This window comes from Pristiophorus japonicus, chromosome 3 (assembly GCF_044704955.1).
Source record: "Pristiophorus japonicus isolate sPriJap1 chromosome 3, sPriJap1.hap1, whole genome shotgun sequence".
Taxonomy (NCBI): domain Eukaryota; kingdom Metazoa; phylum Chordata; class Chondrichthyes; family Pristiophoridae; genus Pristiophorus; species Pristiophorus japonicus.
This window is the reverse complement of record NC_091979.1, coordinates 31,280,156-31,299,894: the sequence shown is the minus strand read 5'-3', so window position 1 is coordinate 31,299,894 and position 19,739 is coordinate 31,280,156. Positions and strand designations below refer to the sequence as shown.

The 19,739-nt window shown below is 46.3% G+C and overlaps 1 protein-coding gene across 1 annotated transcript in view; it reads left to right on the top strand.

Moving 5' to 3' along the window:
* The window catches only part of LOC139253715 (contactin-associated protein-like 5), a 1,602,302-nt gene that overhangs the window by 555,188 nt on the left and 1,027,375 nt on the right, over window positions 1-19,739 (top strand). Inside the window, exons 6-7 of the mRNA XM_070873519.1 lie at window positions 14,117-14,320; window positions 17,431-17,615. Of these exons, the coding sequence (XP_070729620.1) occupies window positions 14,117-14,320; window positions 17,431-17,615 (389 nt within the window). The remainder of the gene's footprint in view (window positions 1-14,116; window positions 14,321-17,430; window positions 17,616-19,739) is intronic.

The following is a 19,739-nucleotide window of genomic DNA, read 5'->3' as shown; positions in this document are numbered from 1 at the left end:
GCATCCTGACCTTTGAATCTCTCTGTGGCTGTTCTCCACCCAACCTTCTTATGCCTCAAACCTCCGTCGGCATCATTACTTGTTCTTCCAATTCTGGTCTACTGTGCATTTCGCTTCACCATTGTTAGCAGGGTCTTCAGACCACAAGTGCCTGCACTCTGGAATCCTGTTCTTAAACCTCTGCCTACCCCTCTTTCCCTCCATCTTCAAAAGCCTCCTCAAAACCTACCACTAAGTGTGTCTTTAATCACCCCGCCTAACGTCCCTCCTACTGCTTGCTCAGTCTTCACTGCTTCCTCTATAAAGTGTCTTTGGACATTTTTTTTACGTGAAAGACTGAGTAATATGGACATTCATAGCAATGGATTGGAATCATTTCAAAGATGTCTTATGCAAACCATCATCCTCCAAACAATGTAACAAAAAAAACAGATGATCTGGTCTTCATCAGGTTGCTGTTTATGGGAGCTTGCTTGTGCGCAAATTGGCTGCTGCATTTCCCACATTACAACAGTGACTACACTCCAAAAGTACTTCATTGGCTGTTGTCATGTATTCAACCAACATTGTAACCCATGTATAAACTGACAAGTTGTACACTGTGAGAACAATGACCACTAGGTGGTGAACTTTTGGGAGACACTCCTAACCTGGACCTTCAGGTATAAAAGGGGAAGCTCCACCCACCTTCATCACTTGAGTGCTATGGAATAAAGGACAGGTTACAGACTGACCTCTCAAGCATGGGCCTCGTGTGCATTTATACTGTATAGTAAGGACGTATCAATGGCGACGAGAAACTGGGATTTAAACCACGCGAGCATGGCCTCTAGCAGAACAGACGAGAGGTACTGTTTTAAGGAATGGGTTGGGACAGAGAATCAACATTGTTAAAGCAGCACGCAGTTCTCCAGCCAGCCAAGGGCAATTGGGCATGCCCCAATATGTAGTCGAGCCCAGAGGGGAAGTTCGACAGAGACAATGGCTAGCCGAACGGCGATTCATGCCATTGCAAGGGACAATGCGGCCAGTAATGGGGCTATCAACACCTGTTAATGGCGCACTTAAGGACAGTCACAGGGGCAGTCAGGGATGATCGACTGGAAAGAGGCCTTTTGTTTCCAACAATAGCTCATGCTGGAGGCGTGGAGGCACACACTCAGCCGCAGTTTGCAGAGATGAGCAAAATACCTGCAGAAATTGCAGAAATGAACACTGGGGGAAATCGCTGGAAGCTGAAGTTCAGCGAGTTCATGTGGAGCACGTATACAGTTCATACACCAGGACGCTACCGATAATGATGACTGTGCTCCTCAATGGCATCCCAGTATCAATGGAGCGAGACACAGGGGCCAGCCAGTCCCTGATGAGTATCAAACAGTTCGAAAAGTTGTGGACGTCCAAGGCCAGGAGGCCAAAATTATCGCCGATTGACGCACAGCTACGGACTTACACAAAGGAGATAATTCCGGTGCTCGGCAGCGCCACAGTAGTCATGACCTACAAAGGTTCTGAGAACAGGTTGCCACTCTGGATTGTCCCGAGGGACGGTCCTGCACTACTGGGGAGGAGTTGGCTTGCTGTCATGAACTGGAAATGGGGCGATGTCAATGCAATTTCCTCTGTGGAGCAAGTATCATGCTCACAGATCCTGGATAAATTTGACTCATGTTTCAACCCGGCATTGGCACTTTCATGGGGACCAAGGTAGTGATTCACATAAACCTGGACGCCAGGCCAGTACACCACAAGGCCAGAGCGGTGCCGTACGTGATGCGGGAAAAGATAGAAGGCGAATTGGACCGCCGACTGAGGGAAGGCATCATCTCGCCAGTCGAATTCAGTGACTGGGCGAGCCCAATTGTGCCGGTGCTCAAGGCGGATGGGTTGGTCAGGATATGTGGTGATGACAAGGCCACCATCAATCGGGTGTCACTCCAAGACCAGTACTCACTACTGAGAGCGGAGGACCTCTTTGCGACGCTATCCGGTGGCAAACTTTTTTCAAAATTGGACCTGACCTCAGCTTACATGACCCAGGAGCTGGCGAGTGAGTCGAAGAAGCTGACCACCATCACGACACACAAGGGGTTGTTTGAGTACAACAGATGTCCGTTTGGGATTCGCCGCAGCGATCTTCCAACGAAATATAGAAAGCCTCCTCAAGTCGATTCCAAGGACGGTTGTTTTTCAAGACACATCCTCATCACGGGTTGCAATACTGAAGAGCACCTCTATAACCTGGAGGAGATGCTACGCAGGCTGGACCGGGCAGGGCTGCGACTGAAATAGGTGAAGTGCGTCTTCCTAGCTCCAGAGGTAGAATTCCTGGGGATGAGGGTAGCAGCAGACGGGTCCAAGATGGAAGCAATCCAGAGAGCACCCAGACCCCGTAACACGACAGAGCTGCGTTCGTTCCTGGGGCTCCTGAACTATTTTGTTAACTTTCTTCCCAAATTGAGCATGCTGCTAGAGCCGCTACACATGCTCCTACGCAAAGGTCGCGAATGGGTCTGGGGGACAGCCAGGAAAGGGCTTTTAATAGAGCACGCAATTTGTTATGTTCCAACAATCTGTTAACGCTATATGACCCATGTAAGAAACTTGTGTTAACGTGCGATGCGTCGTCCTATGGTGTCGGGTGTGTGTTGCAGCATGTCAATGCCAAGGGTCAGTTACAGCCGGTAGCTTATTCCTTCAAAAGTCTGTCCCAGGCAGAAAGGGGCTACGGGATGGTAAAAAAGGAAGCGCTAGCATGTGTATATGCGGTAAAGAAAATGCACCAGTACCGGTTTGGCAGGAAATTTGAGCTGGAGACAGATCACAAACCCCTAACATCCCTTTTGGCCAACAACAAGGCCATAAATGCAAACGCATCGGCCCGCATATAGAGGTGGGCACTCATGTTAGCCGCCTATGACTACACAATTCGGCACAGACCGGGCACCGAAAACTGCGCCGATGCACTCAGCAGGCTCCCACTCGCCACCACTGAGGGGACTACCGAGCATGCTGCTGAGATGGTCATGGCTGTTGAAGCTTTCGAAAGCGAAGGCTCACCTGTGACAGCCCGTCAGATTAAAGTCTGGACAAATAGAGACCCGCTATTGTCTCTCATCAAGAAATGTGTCCTGAATGGGGACTGGGCAGCCACGTACAGGGCATGCCCTGAGGAATTTAAACCATTTCACAGGCGCAGGGATGAACTCTCGATTCAGGCTGATTGCCTCCTGTGGTGAAACTGCGTAGTCATGCCCCAGATGGACAGAGAGATGTTCATCAGAGAACTCCACATTGAGCACCTGGACATTGTCATGATGAAGGCAATTGCCAGGTCACACGTTTGGTGGCCAGGGATAGACGCAGATCTGGAACTTTGTGTTCGTAGGTGCAACACGTGTGCCCAGCTGGGCAATGCGCCCAGGGAAGCCCCCCCTCAGCCCCTGGTCCTGGCCCGCCAAGCCTTGGTCACGCATCCATGTGGATTACGCAGGTCCTTTCATGGGAAAAATGTTTTTGGTTATAGCAACTGTATCGGGTATTGGTGAGGCCCCACCTGGAGTACTGCGTGCAGTTTTGGTCACCTTACTTAAGGAAGGATATACTAGCTTTGGAGAGGGTACAGAGACGATTCACTAGGCTGATTCCGGAGATGAGTGGGTTACCTTATGATGATAGATTGAGTAGACTGTGTCTTTACTCGTTGGAGTTCAGAAGGATGAGGGGTGATCTTATAGAAACATTTAAAATAATGAAAGGGATAGACAAGATAGAGGCAGAGAGGTTGTTTCCACTGGTCGGGGAGACTAGAACTAGGGGGCACAGCCTCAAAATACGGGGGAGCCAATTTAAAACCAAGTTGAGAAGGAATTTCTTCTCCCAGAGGGTTGTGAATCTGTGGAATTCTCTGCCCAAGGAAGTAGTTGAGGCTAGCTCATTGAATGTATTCAATTCACAGATAGATAGATTTTTTAACCAATAAGGAAATTAAGGGTTATGGGGAGCGGGCGGGTAAGTGGAGCTGAGTCCACGGCCAGATCAGCCATGATCTTATTGAATGGCGGAGCAGGTTCGAGGGGCTAGATGGCCTACTCCTGTTCCTAATTCTTATGTTCTATGTTCTTATAAGTAGACGCCTACTCCAAATGGATCGAGTGTGACATTTTAAATTCAAGCACATCCTCTGCCACGGTAGAAAGTCTATGGGCAATGTTCGCCGCCCACGGTCTACCGGATATCTTGGTCAGCGACAATGGCCCATGCTTCACAAATTGTGAATTCCAGGACTTCATGGCAGGCAATGGAATTAACCATGTCAGAACGGCACCGTTCAAGCCGACCTCAAATGGCCAGGCAGAACGAGCAGTGCAGATAATCAAACAGGGAATGCTCAGAATCCAAGGGGGTTCCCTACAAAGCCGCTTATCACGCTTCCTGTTGGCTTACAGATCCCGACCACACTCGCTCACAGGGGTTCCACCCGCAGAGCTGCTAATGAAAAGGACGCTCAAAACAAGGTTATCCCTGATACGCCCCACCATGAAAGAAATTGTCGAGCGCAGGCACCAGTCACAATGTGACTACCATGACAGGAATGCGAGGGCGTGATGTATTGATGTAAATGACCCTGTCGTTGTCCTCAACTGCAGGGCCCAAATGGCTCGCAGGCACCGTGATTGCAAAAGAGAGGAAGAGGATTCTGGTAGTTAAACTTACCAATGGACAAATCTGCCGCAAACACGTAGATCAAACAAAAAGGAGGTTCAGCAACTCCATAGAAGAAGCAGAGGAAGAACACGATATAGAGTTCACTCCACCACATGTGACCGAACACCGGAACCAAAGGGAGGAGAGCCCAGTCACTGTGGGCAGTCTGGACAGGCCTGAGGCACCGCAAACAGCAGACACTCAGGCCAGCTCCCAACAACCGAAGCCCCAACTCAGGCGCTCTACAAGAGAGCATAAACCACCAGAGAGACTCAACCTGTGATCCCAATAAGACTTTCGGGGGGGAGATGATGTCATGTATTCAACCAGCATTGTAACCCATGTATAAACTGACAAGTTGTATACTGTGAGAACACTGACCACTAGGTGGTGAACTTGTGGGAGACACTCCTAACCTGGACCTTCAGGTATAAAAGGGGAAGCTCCACCCACCTTCATTACTTGAGTGCTAAGGAATAAAGGACAGGTCACAGTCTGACCTTCTCTCAAGCATGGGCCTCGTGTGCAGTAAGGACGTATCAGCTGTAAAGTGCCTTGAGATATCCGGTGGTGGGGGCTATATCAATCTAAGTCTTTCTTTCTTTTTCCTGCTTCCAATCTCAACAAGTAACTCCTAACGACAATAGACTTTGAAATGTTAGTAGAACAAAATGGTGACTAAGTGCAGGTCAACGCTTGAAGAAAGAACTAACATTAATACAGAGCCTTTCACATCACTGGGATGTCCTGTAGCACTTCACAGCTAACGAGTTACTTTTGAAGAGCAGTTTCTGTTGTGATTAGGGAAAAGTAGCAGCCCATTTGTGCAAGCCCCCCACAAAGAGCAATGAGATAAATGATCATATAATCTGTTAATTCTGGTGGTGTTCCTTGCAGATGAACGTTGGCCAGGACAGTGGGAGAACATTCTTCTTTTCGAATAGTGCCTTCAAATCTTTTACGTCCACTCGAAAGAGCAGACAAGGATTTTGTCATTCTTGTCAATGATATATATATATATAGAATCTATTTAATGTAGAAAAATCTCCCCCAAGTGCATCCTCAAAACATAATCGAGACAAAAATAGATGCCGAGCCAAAGAATGAGCTTTAATGAGGATCTTGAGAGATGGAGGCAGTGAGGTTTAGGGATGGAATTCCAGAGTGTAGGTCCTATGCGGATGAAGGCACATCCATCAGTGGTGGGTCGAAAGGAGTGGGGATGTGCAAGAGGCCACATTTGGAAAGTTCTCAGATAGTTGTCGAGCTGTGGAATGTTACAGATATAGAGAAGGGAGGAAGAGGCCATCAAGGGATTTAGGCACAGCGATGAGCCTTTTAAATTTGAGACGTTATGGACAGGGTACCAACGTAAGTCAGCAGAAGACGGGGGCTGATGGAAGAGTGTGGATTTTTAGATGAGCTGAGGTTTGTGAGACGGTGCAGGATGGGAGGCATTCCAATTCTCTCCTGGCCAGCCTTCCAAGCGAAGAACTAGATCTTGGCAGGGAACATCGTTTATGTTTTATCTGCTGTCTGGCATGAATTAATTTTTGAAGCATGGAGTAACTTGCACTTGATCCATGTAATATGGCTATGAGGTTCATAATACCTCAATACCTCAGAAATATTGTACCCAAAATGATCTACTATTGCTTACAGGCAATAATGAAGTGACAGCACAGTGATCCAGTGTAATAAAGGAGATGCAGCGTATCAAAATTAATAGAAATATGTTACAGGGCGTTTTGATAATGTGCCTTCAGCAGCTCCCTCGATGTCATCTTCAATTTAATTAAATTCACACATGCCACTTCATTTTACATTCATGAATGCAAAGAATTAGCCTGTGCCTGTTTGCTCGTGGCCTCCTGTAATATTCTTAACACTTTATGGTTTCTTTGTTTCATTGAGGAATTTTACGCACAAACAATCGGAGGAAAATATTAATTTCATCGAAGAATTATTAGCTGTTGTTGGCAAGAGGGGGAAAATCACCAATGGAATAATCTACTTTTTGAGATTCACGGGCTATAATTAACATAATGCTCTGCTGAGAAACCTCCATATATTTCAAGATTATCTGTGAAGTTTTCTTTAAAGAGAGATTATTCATCCCTCAGTTAATCCTTTTTTCTAATGAAGGTTAATGCTACAGTTAAGTAAACAGTATTCCCCGGAGTAGAAACAGAAAATCCTGGAAATCTCAGCAGGTCAGGCAGCATGTGTGGAGAGAAAAACAGAGTTAACGTTTCGGGTCGACGACCCTTCGGAAAAAACAGATTCTTAACAAGCACTGAAAGGGGGAGGGGAAAAAAGAACAAAATGGAAGCAGAAACGTTGGGCCCAACTTTGGCTGTGACTTGCATCAATTTTTTTGGAGTAAGTTGTTTTTTCTGGCGTAAGTTGAAAAATGCCATTTTCCCCAAAAACTTTGCTCCAGAGTAAGTCAGTTAGGTACAATTTTTTTTAGGTCAGTTTTTTTTTTTAGAAGGGGGCGTTCCCAGACACTTATGCGGCTGTGGCCATTTATGCCACTTTGGCCAGCAAAAACTTACTCCAAAATCGACATAGGTCAGCGTATGTGGCCAGCTCTGAAAAACCTTGCGGGCAGTGAAGAACAAGCAGCGCACATTCGGCAGACATCAGGGCAGGAATAGGGGAGGGAAGGGAACTGGAGAGGACCTCAACATCCAAGCAGCAAACATTGCAAGAAAAAGCTCAAACAATTAAAATACTAATAAAAATGAAGTAAATCCTACCGAAGAAATGCTAGCTGCTGGCCGCGATGTCACGGGGGCATGGGCGGGGTAACCAGAGAGATAGAGAGAGATGCTGGTAGTCAAAATACTCTTTCTCCTCCCCCAAAACACTCTCTTTCTCTCCTCCTGCCCCTCTACCAAAACTCTCCTCCCCTTCCCCCAATATACTCTTTCTCTCCCCACCCCCCCCCAAAACTCTCCTCCTCACTCCCTGCCCAACCGCCCCCCCCCCCGCCCCCCTCAATCAAAACTCTCAAGCACAACCAATAAATAAAAAATGAGACCGAAGTCCTACCTCGCCCGGGAACTCAGCGCGCCGGCCGGCTGATGCGGGAGGCCACTCAGGGCGTCCCTTCGGCCGGGGATAGGGGCTGCGAGCATTGGGTCCTGCTCACAGCCCGCTCGGAGGGCAGGAGCATGAGCGCAGACTTCGCTGCGCATGCGCGCAGGTGCCGGCACTGTTTTCGGCGCTGGCCTGTTGCTCCGCCCCCAACTTCAGAATGCACTCCACGCCAGGACTCCGGTGACTCAGAAGAGCAGCCAGGATGGGGCCCCTTTTTCCAGCGCCCTTTCCAGCACACAAAGTCGGCGCACTTAAGATAAGTGTGACGATAAAAAGGGTTGGGCAAAGTTGGGCTCGTTAACTCTGCTTTCTCTCCACAAATGCTGCCTGACCCGATGAGATGTCCAGCATGTTCTGTTTTTATTCCAGATTCCAGCATCTGCAGTATTTTGCTTTTGTATCAATATTGCCCGGAGCGTTGAGTGACAGTCTTGGCTCATGGTAGCACTCTCCCTCCATCAGAAGGTTGTGGATTCATATTCCATTCAGGATGACACTTCAGTGCAGTACAGAGTGCACTGTCAGAGATGTCGCCTGGTGGATGAGACATCCCTCCTCCATCTTCACCCTTCTCGACCTCTCTGCAGCCTTTGGCACAGTCATGCATACCATCTTCCTCTGATACTGCCCTTTGCTGGCACGATCCTTAAAGTGCAACTGTGTCTGCGATACTCCAATTCTAGCCTTTTGCGCATCCCCACTGTTAATTGCTCCACCATTGGCGGCCGTGCCTTCAGCTGACTAGGCCCTACATTCTGGAATTCTCTCCCTAAACCTCTCCGGCTCTCTACCTCTCCCTCCTCTTTTAAGATGCTCCTTGAAACCTACCTCTTTGACCAAACTTTTGGTTACCTGTCCTAATAACTCCTTATCTGGCTTAGGGCACCTGGAGGGATTGCTAGGCCAGAAGCCAATGCAAGTCTGCGAGCACAGGGTTGATGAGTGAACCGGACTTGGTGTGAGTTAGGACATAGGCTGCTGAGTTTTGGATGAGCTCAAGTTTATGGAGGGTAAAAGTAAGGATGCTGGCTAGGGTAGCATTGGAATAGATGAGTATGGAGGAAATAAAGGAAATGAAATAAATAAATAAATAAATAAATAAATAAGTAAAGACTTGCATTTATATAGCACCTTTCATGACCACCAGACATCCCAAAGCACTTTACAGCCAATGAAGCACTTTTTGAAATGTAGTCACTGTTGTAATGTAGGAAACATGGCAGCCAATTTGCACGCAGCAAGCTCCCACAATCAGCAATGTGATAATGATCAGATATTCTGTTTTTGTTATGTTGATTGAGGGATCAATATTGGCCAGGACACCGGGGATAACTCCCCTGTTCTTCTTCAATATAGTGCCATCGAATCTTTTACATCCACCTGAGAGGGCAGAAGGGAACTTGGTTTAACATCTCATCCGAAAGACGACACCTCCAACAGTGCAGCTCTTCCTCAGTGTTGCAGTGGAATGTCAGCCTAGATTTTGTGCTCAAGTCCCTGGCATGAGACTTGAACCCACAACCTTCTGACTCAGAGGCAAGAGTGCTGCTACCCACTGAGCCACAGCTGACACTATGATGAGGCATTCAGCAGCTGATGGGCTGAGGTAGACGGGCAATGTTATGGAGGTGGAAGTAGGCAGTCTTGGTTATCTGGAGGTTAAGAGGTCAGAAGCTCGGCTCAGGATCAAATAGAATGTCAAGTTTATGAATGGGCTGGTTCAGCGTCTGAGAGTGGTCAGGGAGAGCGTTGGAATCGATGGCTAGGGAACGGAGTTCGTGGCAGGGACCAAAGAGAATGACCTCAGTCTTCCCAATATTAATTGGAGGAAACTCCTGCTCATCCAATGCCGAATAAGCAGTGTGGAAAATAAGAGGGAGTGGAATGGTCAAGGAAGGTGGTGGTGAGGTAGGGCTGGGTGTTGTCGGTGTACTGGTGGAATTTTATGCAATATCTTTGACCTCTGATCTGGAGAATTCATTATCATCAATCCTGCACATCAGCATTGAAAGTATACTTAAAAAAAATGTATTAACATTTAGTCTATTAAGTCATTAGTTAATATTAGCTATTGTTGCTATATACCCGTCCTCCTGTATGGCTCAGAAACATGGACCATGTACAATAGATACCTCAAGTCGCTGGAGGAATACCACCAACGATGTCTCCGCAAGATCCTACAAATCCTCTGGGAGGACAGACGCACCAACTTTAGCGTCCTCGACCAGGCCAAGATTGGTCAGCATTGAAGCATTGACCACACTTGATCAGCTTCACTAGGTAGGCCACATTGTTCGCATGCCAGACACGAGACTCCCAAAGCAAGCGCTCTACTCAGAACTCCTTCACGACAAACGAGCCAAAGGTGGGCAGAGGAAACGCTACAAGGACACTGTCAAAGCCTCCCTGATAAAGTGCAACATCCCCACTGACACCTGGGAATCCTTGGCCAAAGACCGCTCTAAGCGGAGGAAGTGCATCCGGGAGGACGCTGAGCATCTCGAGTCTCGTCGCTGAGAGCATGAAGAAACCAAGCGCAGGCAGTGGAAAGAGTGTGCGACAAACCAGTCCCACCCACCCTTTCCCTCAACGACTATCTGTCCCACCTGTGACAGGGACTGTGGTTCTCGTATTGGACTATTCAGCCACCTAAGGACTCATTTTTAGAGTGGAAGCAAGTCTTCCTCAATTCCGAGGGACTGCCTATGATGATGAATATTAGCTATTTAATTCTGTGCAAATGCGCGCATGTATAATTGCTCAGTTGATTTAGTTTGAAAGGCTCCATTTCATTTGGCAGGATGTTATAACTGTTGTTGTTTCTGTAACTGGGATACCAGCACAATATAGGAACTAAAATATTGCTTGATAGGAAAAGACCTAGGTCCATCTAGTTTTTCTTCTATGATCCTGTTATTCGCGTGATACAACGACAGTGGGAGTTGTTGACTAATCATAACTATCAATGACTCTCAATCAGTCTACAACAGACGGAGGCATGAGGTGAGGCAAACTCCAGTGATGGAGAACATTGGGAACCAAAGTCACCTTTTTCCTCCTAAGCATGCTGCACTTACCACCTGTCATGGCTCAAGTTACTCATAAACCCTATCCAAAACGTTATTTTCTGAAAGAAATCTATTTAATTTGCATTTGAATGAATCAATATTAATTGTTTCCACCATCTCCCTCGGGAGCCTGGGCCATAGATCGACCACTTGCTCACTGAAATAAAGTTTACACAGATTAGTTTGGGATTTACCTTGCCCCCACCACAGGTCCAGGCCATATCCTCTGTTTCCACTATTCCACAAACATATTGCTGACACCTCTGTGTAAACCCAGTAACCTGAAAGACATTACTTTACAGTACAAGTGTTATTTCACCCTGTGGTTAATTTTATTCAAGTTATTCCACATAAACTTGTGATAACTGGGTATGTGGAAATTAAAGCTGAACATGAAAGAATTGAAATGGTGTCTGATTTTTAGTATATTGCCAACCTTTGGCTATAATATCTAATGCTCTATCCAACAGTTCGACAGATTTTTTAAACCAGCTAATATAGAAAAACTCTAAACGGTTAGCCCTGTTCATAAAATGATGTTTTTATGATAATATTGCAAAGGACTACAACTTGAGTTAAAAATTGAATTTTTTTTTACACCTGAGATAATAAAACCATTTCAACTTACTTTTGGGGTGCCATATATGGCAAAAACCCTGACATTTCTCTCTCCCTCCTTTTCAATTTAATGCATAGTATAATTGCTGATAAAAAAAAAAGTCATGGGTATCTCACCCAAGGCTCCTAGGGGTGGTGCCTTGCTAGACAGAGAAAATCAGATGAGTTAGTCCCCATTGCAGCTTAACATGCCTTGGCACATGGTTAAGGGCCAGACTAAAGATACTCTTGGAGCAGAGTGTTCATGCTGTCATCGTGCCACTTTCAAATTGTGCATCAGTGCCAGTGCCCGTATCCAACTTTATGCCAATCCTAAGTTGCTTGTACTCCTGGCCTGCCTTCCACATCCCACCCTCCGTAAACGTGAACTCATCCAAGACTCTGCTGCCCATATCCGAACTTGGAACAAGTCCTGTTCACCTATCCCGCCCCTGTACTCGCTGACCTACATTGGCTCCCAGTCTGGCAACATCTCAATTTTATGATTTTTGTCCTTGTCTTCAAACCCCTCCGTGGCCTCAACCCCACCCTATCCCTGTAAGCTCCTCCGACCTTGCGAGATCTCTGCGCTCCTCCAATTGTGGCCTCTTGCGCACTCCCGAATTTCTTCACTCCAGTACTGGCGGCTGTGCCTTCAGCTGCGTCGGTCCGGAGGTCAAGAATTCCCTCCCTAAACCTTTCTGACTCTTGTTGTACAAGTACATGGTTGTCTCTTGTGGTCTTAAACTGTGTTTGCTCTTTCTCTCCATTTTATGTTTTGCCTTGATGAACAGCTCGCTGTACACAGTGCCTTCTCATTATTCCTAATAGAGCCTTATAAATTATATTAATTGGTGACCTGTGCCTTAATTAACAACAATTGCATGGTGCTGACTCCAGCTCGATTGCTGTATCCTTCAAGTACACATGCTTTTCTCACCCTGTGCAACATGTGGGCCTTTCAAAAAGCCGGAGAACAATTAGCACGATTTACAAAGATGGCATTTATCTGCTGTTCAGCAAGATGCAATAAAAGCTTCAATGAAAACACTATTGAAGATCATAATGTATGCTTTTATGGACCCAGTTTTATAAAAGCAGAGAAGTCCTGCTAAACTGTATAGGGTATTGTCCAGGCCACACCTGGAGTACTGCATACAGTTTTGTTCTCCATATTTAAGGAAGGATATACTTGCATTGGAGGCTGTTCAGAGAAGGTTCACTAGGTTGATTCCGGAGTGAGGGGGTTGACTTATGAAGATAGGTTGAGTAGGTTGGGTGTATACATATTGGAGTTCAGAAGGATGAGATGTGATCTTATTGAAACATATAAGATAATGAGGGAGCTCGACAAGTTGGATGCAGAGAGGATATTTCCACTCATAGGGGAAGCTAAAATGAGGAGACATGGTCTCAGAATAAGGGGCCGCCCATTTAAAACTGAGATGAGGAGAAATTTCTTCTCTCAGAGGGTTATAAATCTATGGAATTTTCTGGCCCAGAGAGCTGTGGAGGCTTGGTCATTGAATATATTTAAGGTGGAGATAGATGGATTTTTGAGCGATAAGGGAGTAAAAGGTTATGGGGAGCGGGCGGGGAAGTGGAGCTGAGTCCATGATCAGATCAGCCATGATCTTATTGAATGGTGGAGCAGGCTCGAGGGGCCAAATGGCCTACTCCTGATCCTATTTCCTATGTTCATATGTTCTTAAGAGCCAATTGGCAACCTACGTGTACTCCGCCGGTGCCTCTTTTGAGGCAACTGTTTCAAATGGCACAAAAGTGATGCAAGATGACTCATTTTCATTTAGCCCTCATCTTGCATATCTGTGGAGAAACACCAGCTTAACTTTGGAAGCTCACCGCAATGAATATAGGGTTGGTTCTGCAATGGGCAGGCAGGCGATCAACTCCACCAGATTATCGCCACTGTGGTGATGAAGACTTACCTGCCCAAAAAAATAACTGTGATGTGACTACCCAACAAGTTACCTTCTCTTGTATGCAAAACCACAAAGATGCAGTCAAGAAATTTGGACAAGATTTGGTGTCTATTCCAGTGGGTGGTTACTGCCAAAATTAAAATTTAAAAAAACACTACTCGTTTCATTTTTTTAAATTCAGGCAGATGGAATCATTGAATGATACAGTACAGAGGAGGCCATTCAGCCCATCGTAGCTGTGCCAGCTCTTTGAAAGAGCTATCCAATTAACTTCATTCCCCTGCCCTTTCCCCCTTCGCATATGTATCCAATTCCTTTTTGAAAATTACTATCAAACCTGCTTCCACCGCCCTTTCATGGAGCACGTTCCAGATCATAAAAACTCGCTACGTTACAAAATAAATTTTCCTCATCTCACCTTTGTTTCTTTTACAATTATCTTAAATATGTGGCCTTTGGTTATCAACTCTTCTGCCACTGGAAACACTTTCTCCTTATTTGCTCTATCGAAACCCTGATGATGCAGTACACAGATGATGAAAGGGGAAAATAAAACTATAAAGTTGAAAAAGGCTGAGGGGTGGTGGGGAGGGGAGGGGGGAGTGGGGATGCGGCGAGGGGTGAGGGGTGGAGGAAGAGAGAGAGAAAGAGATGCAACTTGCGGAAATCATATCTTGTGCGCTGATGTTTTTACAGAGTCTGACATGGCTGATTTTGACGGCAGAAGCTCGCTGCTCTACAGATTCAACCAAAAGAGCGTGCGGACAGTGAAGGACATGATCTCCCTGAAGTTCAAGACGCTGAGAAGCGATGGAGTGGTCCTGCACGGAGAGGGGCAACGGGGAGATTACATCACGCTGGAGCTGAAGAAAGGCAAACTCTCGCTGCAGATCAATTTAGGTATGGATCTTGTATACGGGCTAGAAATTCGGTTTGGAGGACTGCTGAGGCGCTAATATCGCCTGGGCGTTAAATTTAGCAGCGGACATTTTTTAGCGCCGGGCCCGGCGAAATTCAGTTTCAGCGCCCTGAGAGTGGAGCGCGGCGCGAAGGGAAGCAAGCGTTCCACACCTCTCTTAGGGTGCTAGGTCGGGTGCGCAACTGAAGATCACCCACTAAAGAGCCGGTTTCCGAGGCTTCCCGACAAAAAAAAAAGATCAGAACAAAATTCACAAGAGACAGTACCTATACATTACTCGCCCCAAATAAAGTTAAATCGCAAGGAAAAAAATTCCAAAAATCCACCACACTTACCTGATGGCCTTCCCCTTGCCTCCTCTCAGCCCCCCCGGGACAGCTCTGCACACCAGGCTTCCTCTGGCGGGGTCACGGTGGGTTGCTAAGGGTGGCGAGCAAACCAAAGTTTGCTTCCGTGTCACTACCGGTGGCGTTGCACAACGGCACAACGCTCCCGGGCGATACTCCTCAGCGCCGCCGGTAACCGCACACTGAATTTGCCGAGCGAGGCTACTGCCGACGTTCATTGACACTTACCTTTTACGCCCCTGTAGGGCCCCTTGCGGTTGGTGCTATCCCACCGACTCTTCCTCCCTGAGGGTTTCCAAGAACAGGTATAAGCATGGACCCAATAACCCACCCCACCCTGGCCTTCAGAAAAAATGTAATAAAGAGCACTGTCTTGAGCATTCCTTACCTTGATATAATCTCCGAGGTTCATCAAGTAATCAACGTAACATATTATTTTCATATGCTGCTGCTGGTCTTCTGTCTTGTTTGGTATATATAAATAAGTTAATTAACTAAAACTTATATGAAATAGCTGAACGTTGCCCCCATTTCCCCCTCAAACCACATGCAGAAAGTTAAAAGTCATGTTTATCCCGGAAGACCCACCCCCCCCACCACCCTTCCTGGATTTGAAAGACGTGACAAAAGATGAAGGGCTGTAAACTCTGCTGAGTACAAAGTTTGTCAAATGTGGCTCACTGGCTAAAAGTTATTGGAGGCCAGAGCACCTCTGCTGTGTTTGGTCAACAGCATTTCTGAATAAAATCAAAAAGGTGCTACAATTGCACAGCAGGTCGTTCAGCAACTGGGAGAGAATCTGGAACTTTTATGTGGTGGCAATTCTTCATCAGAACTGGCAGGAGAAGACCTTTAATAGGACTGATGAGGAAATGCCCAAGAAAGCATGTAAACATAGAAATTTGCAGCACAGAAGGAGGCCATTTGGGCCCATTGTGTTTATGCCGGCCGATAAAAAGCTACACAGTCCTCGGTCAGCAGCCTTGCAGGTTACATATAAACCTATGAACAATGAACAATGGCAGAAAGGCAAAGAGCACGCAACCCAACCAGTCCGCCTCACACAACTGCGACACCCCTTACATTAAAACATTCTACACTCCACCCCAACCGGAGTCATGCGATCTCGTGGGAGAGGCAACAACCAGATAAAAACCGAGGCCAACTGTGGAAAAAAAAATCTGGGAAAATTCCTCTCTGACCCATCCAGGCGATCGAAACTAGCCCAGGAGATCACCCTGGCCGTATCTGATTCCCTGCAGTACTTACCATCGCATCTGCGCCAGCCAACAAGAGGTTATCCAGTCTAATCCCAATGACCAGCTCCAGGTCTGTAACCCTGCAGCTTACGGCACTTTAAGTGCCCATCCAAGCAACTTTTAAATGTGGTCAGGGTTTCTGCATCCACCACACTTCCAAGCAGTGAGATCCAGACCCCTGCACCCATCTGCGTGAAGAAGCCCCCCCCCGCCCCCGTCAAATACCCTGTGAACGTTCCACCAACCACCTTAAAACTATGCCTCCTCGTAATTGACCCCTCCACCAATGGAAATAGGCCCCTGCTACCCACTACATCCAGGCCCTTCAATATTTTATACACCTCAATGAGGCCACCTCTCAACATCCTCTGTTCCAATGAGAACAAACCCAGCCTATCCAATCAGTCCTCATAGCTAAGATTCTCCATTCTAGGCAGCATCCCAATAAATCTCTTCTGCACCCTCTCCAGTGCAATCACATCCTTCCTAAATAGATGAGAGCAATAGATGGGGGTCAAAAGTTGAGATCTGCAAACACATTTCTCAAAGAGTCAGCTAAAGGCTTGAATAGTCTATTAACTGATATGTAATACTCAAAAGATATACACGATAAAATGGCTGCCTTTGGCCTGATTATGCAATACCACACTCTTGCATTTCTAGTATCTTTTTGTGCTCAGTTTATCAGTGTGTGTTTACCTTGAGTATTGTGTGCAGTTTTGGTCTCCCAATCTGAGGAAGAACATTCTTGCTATTGAGGGAATGCAGCGAAGGTTCACCAGACTGATTCCCGGGATGGCAGGACTGACATATGAAGAAAGACTGGATCGACTGGGCTTATATTCACTGAAATTTAGAAGAATGAGAGGGGATCTCATAGAAGCATAGAAAATTCTGACGGGATTGGACAGGTTAGATGCAGGAAGAATGTTCCCGATGCTGGGAAAGTCCAGAACCAGGGGTCACAGTCTAAGGATAAGGGGTAAGCCATATAGGACCGAGATGAGGAGAAACTTTTTCACCCAGAGAATTGTGAAGCTGTGAAATTCTCTACCACAGAAAGTTGTTGAGTCCAGTTCGTTGGATATTTTCAAAAGGGAGCTAAATGTGGCCCTTGCAGCTAAAGGGATCAAGGGGTATGGAGAGAAGGCAGGAATGGGGTACTGAAGTTGCATGATCAGCCATGATCATATTGAATGGTGGTGCAGGCTCCAAGAGCCGAATGGCCTACTCCTGCACCTATGTTCTATGTTTGTATGTAATATAGAGCTCCCCCTAGTGGACTACTTCTCCACCTAGTGGACCACTGTGGTAATGCAACTATTGCTGTATAATATAATAAAAGGTTCATGTGACAAGGTCACATGACAAGTTCCTGTGGCGCCATCTTGTGTGTGTGTGTTTGTGAGGTCGTAAAGAATATATCTCAGTGTATACACGTTATATTTTCTGATTTTTCTTCTGTGTTCCTGTGGTCCATCCTAGGAGATGCAAAGCTGCATTCCGTCAATGGCCACACTTCGGTCACACTGGGGAGTCTGTTGGACGATCAGCACTGGCACTCCATCACCATCGAACGCTACAACAAGCAAGTGAACTTCACCGTGGATAAGCACACGCAGCACTTTCGAACCAAAGGAGAGGTTGATTATCTGGATATTGATTACGAGGTACTTTTAATCATTCATGATGTGTGATACAACACTTTCAATTTATATCATTCCCACATGCACCTTGCAGAATTTTGTTTTTAATTTGTAATGCCCTGAAGCTACTTACAGCTCTCCAATACATAACTCCTTGTGACTTTTCCCCATCCAAAATATATAGCAAGTTAGAGGTGTGAGGATTTTACAGAGCTTCTGAATTGTTAAATGAGAGCTGTGTGTCCGAGCATCTCAAGTGGCCGTAAACTCTCACAATATATGGTAGTAAATGTGAAAAAACAGTTGAAACTTCATAAGATAGTTCTGGCTGAAGAAGCGCTTTAGGCCATTTAATCTCACCCTTACAGAATACCAACCCTACCATCTTTCTGTAATGGAATCTAGCTGTCTCTTAAATGAGCCCTCCAGTGTCCTTTTTCCAAGGAGTGCTTGTGCTGCAGTCATTCCAACTACAATGAAAAACCATCTAGTTGGCAAGAACATGCTGATATATCCTTGGGTTGATTGAAGAGGATATTTTTGTTGAAATATGAGCTTTTGACGTCGTCAAGATGTGATGCTCTTACCATGGCAACCAGGTATGACAGTTCCTGGGGATGGGGTTGATTTGACGACCACTCCCTAGAAATGAGTCCTCCAGGTTGAGAGGAGACCTGATTGAGGTGTATGAAATTATGAGGGGCCTGGATAGAGTGGATAGGAAGGACCTGCTTCCCTTGGTAGAGGGGTCAACAATCAGAGGGCATTGATTTAAAGTAATTGTGAGGAGGTATAGAGGAGATATGAAGGGAAAATTCTCTACCCAGAGGGTGGTGGGTGTCTGGAACTCACTGCCTGAAAGGTGGTAGAGGCAGGAACCCTTACCACATTTTAAAAATACTTGGATGTGCACTTAAAGTACCGTAACCTACAGGGCTATGGACCAAGAGCTGCAAAGTGTGATTAGGCTGGATAGCTCTTGGTCGGCCGGCACAGACACGATGGGCCGAAATAGAAAGATAGAAATTAGGTGCAGGAGCAGGCCATTCAGCCCTTCGAGCCTGCACCGCCATTCAACAAGATCACGGCTGATCATTCAACTTCAGTACCCCTTTCCTGATTTCTCTCCATACCCCATGATCCCTTTAGCCATACCTAACTCCCTTTTGAATATATCTAACGAACTGGCCTCAACAACTTTCTGCGGTAGAAAATACCACAGGTTAACCACTCTCTGAGTGATGAAGTTTCTCCTAATCTCGGTCCTAAATGGCTTACCCCTTATTCTTAGACTGTGACCCCTGGTTCTGAAACTCCCTAGCGACACAAACGTTCTTCCTGCTTCTAACCTGTCCAATACCGTCAGAATTTTATATGTTTCCATGAGATCCCCTCTCATTCTTCTAAACTCCAGTGGATACAAGCCCAGTTGATCCAGTCTCTCCTCATATGTCAGTCCTGCCATCCCGGGAATCAATCTGGTGAACCTTCGCTGTAATCCCTCAATAACAAGAATGCCCTTCCTCAGATTAGGAAACCAAAACTGAACACAATATTCCAGGTGTGGCCTCACCAAGGCTCTGTACAACTGCAGTAAGACTTCCCTGCTCGTTTACTCAAATCCTCTAGCTATGAAGGCCAACATGCCATTTGCCTTCTTCACCGCCTGCTGTACCTGCATGCCAAACTTCAATGACTGATGTACCATGACACCAAGTTCTCGTTGCACCTCCCCTTTCAGATAATATTCTGTCTTCCTGTTTTTGCCCCCAAAGTGGATAACCTCACATTTATCCACATTATACTGCATCTGCCATGCATTTGCCCAATCACGTAACCTGTCCAAGTCACCCTGCAGCCTCTTAGCATCCTCCTCACAGCTCACACCGCCACCCAGCTTAGTGTCATCTGCAAACTTGAATTACACTCAATTCCTTCATCTAAATCATTGATGTATATTGTAAACAGCTGGGGTCCCAGCACTGAACCCTGCGGCACCCCACTGGTTACTGTCTGCCATTCTTAAAAGGACCCGTTTATTCCGACTCTCTGCTTTCAGTCTGCCAACTAGTTCTCTATCCACATCAATACATTACCCCCAATATCATGAATTTTAATTTTGCACACTGATCTCTTGTGTGGGACCTT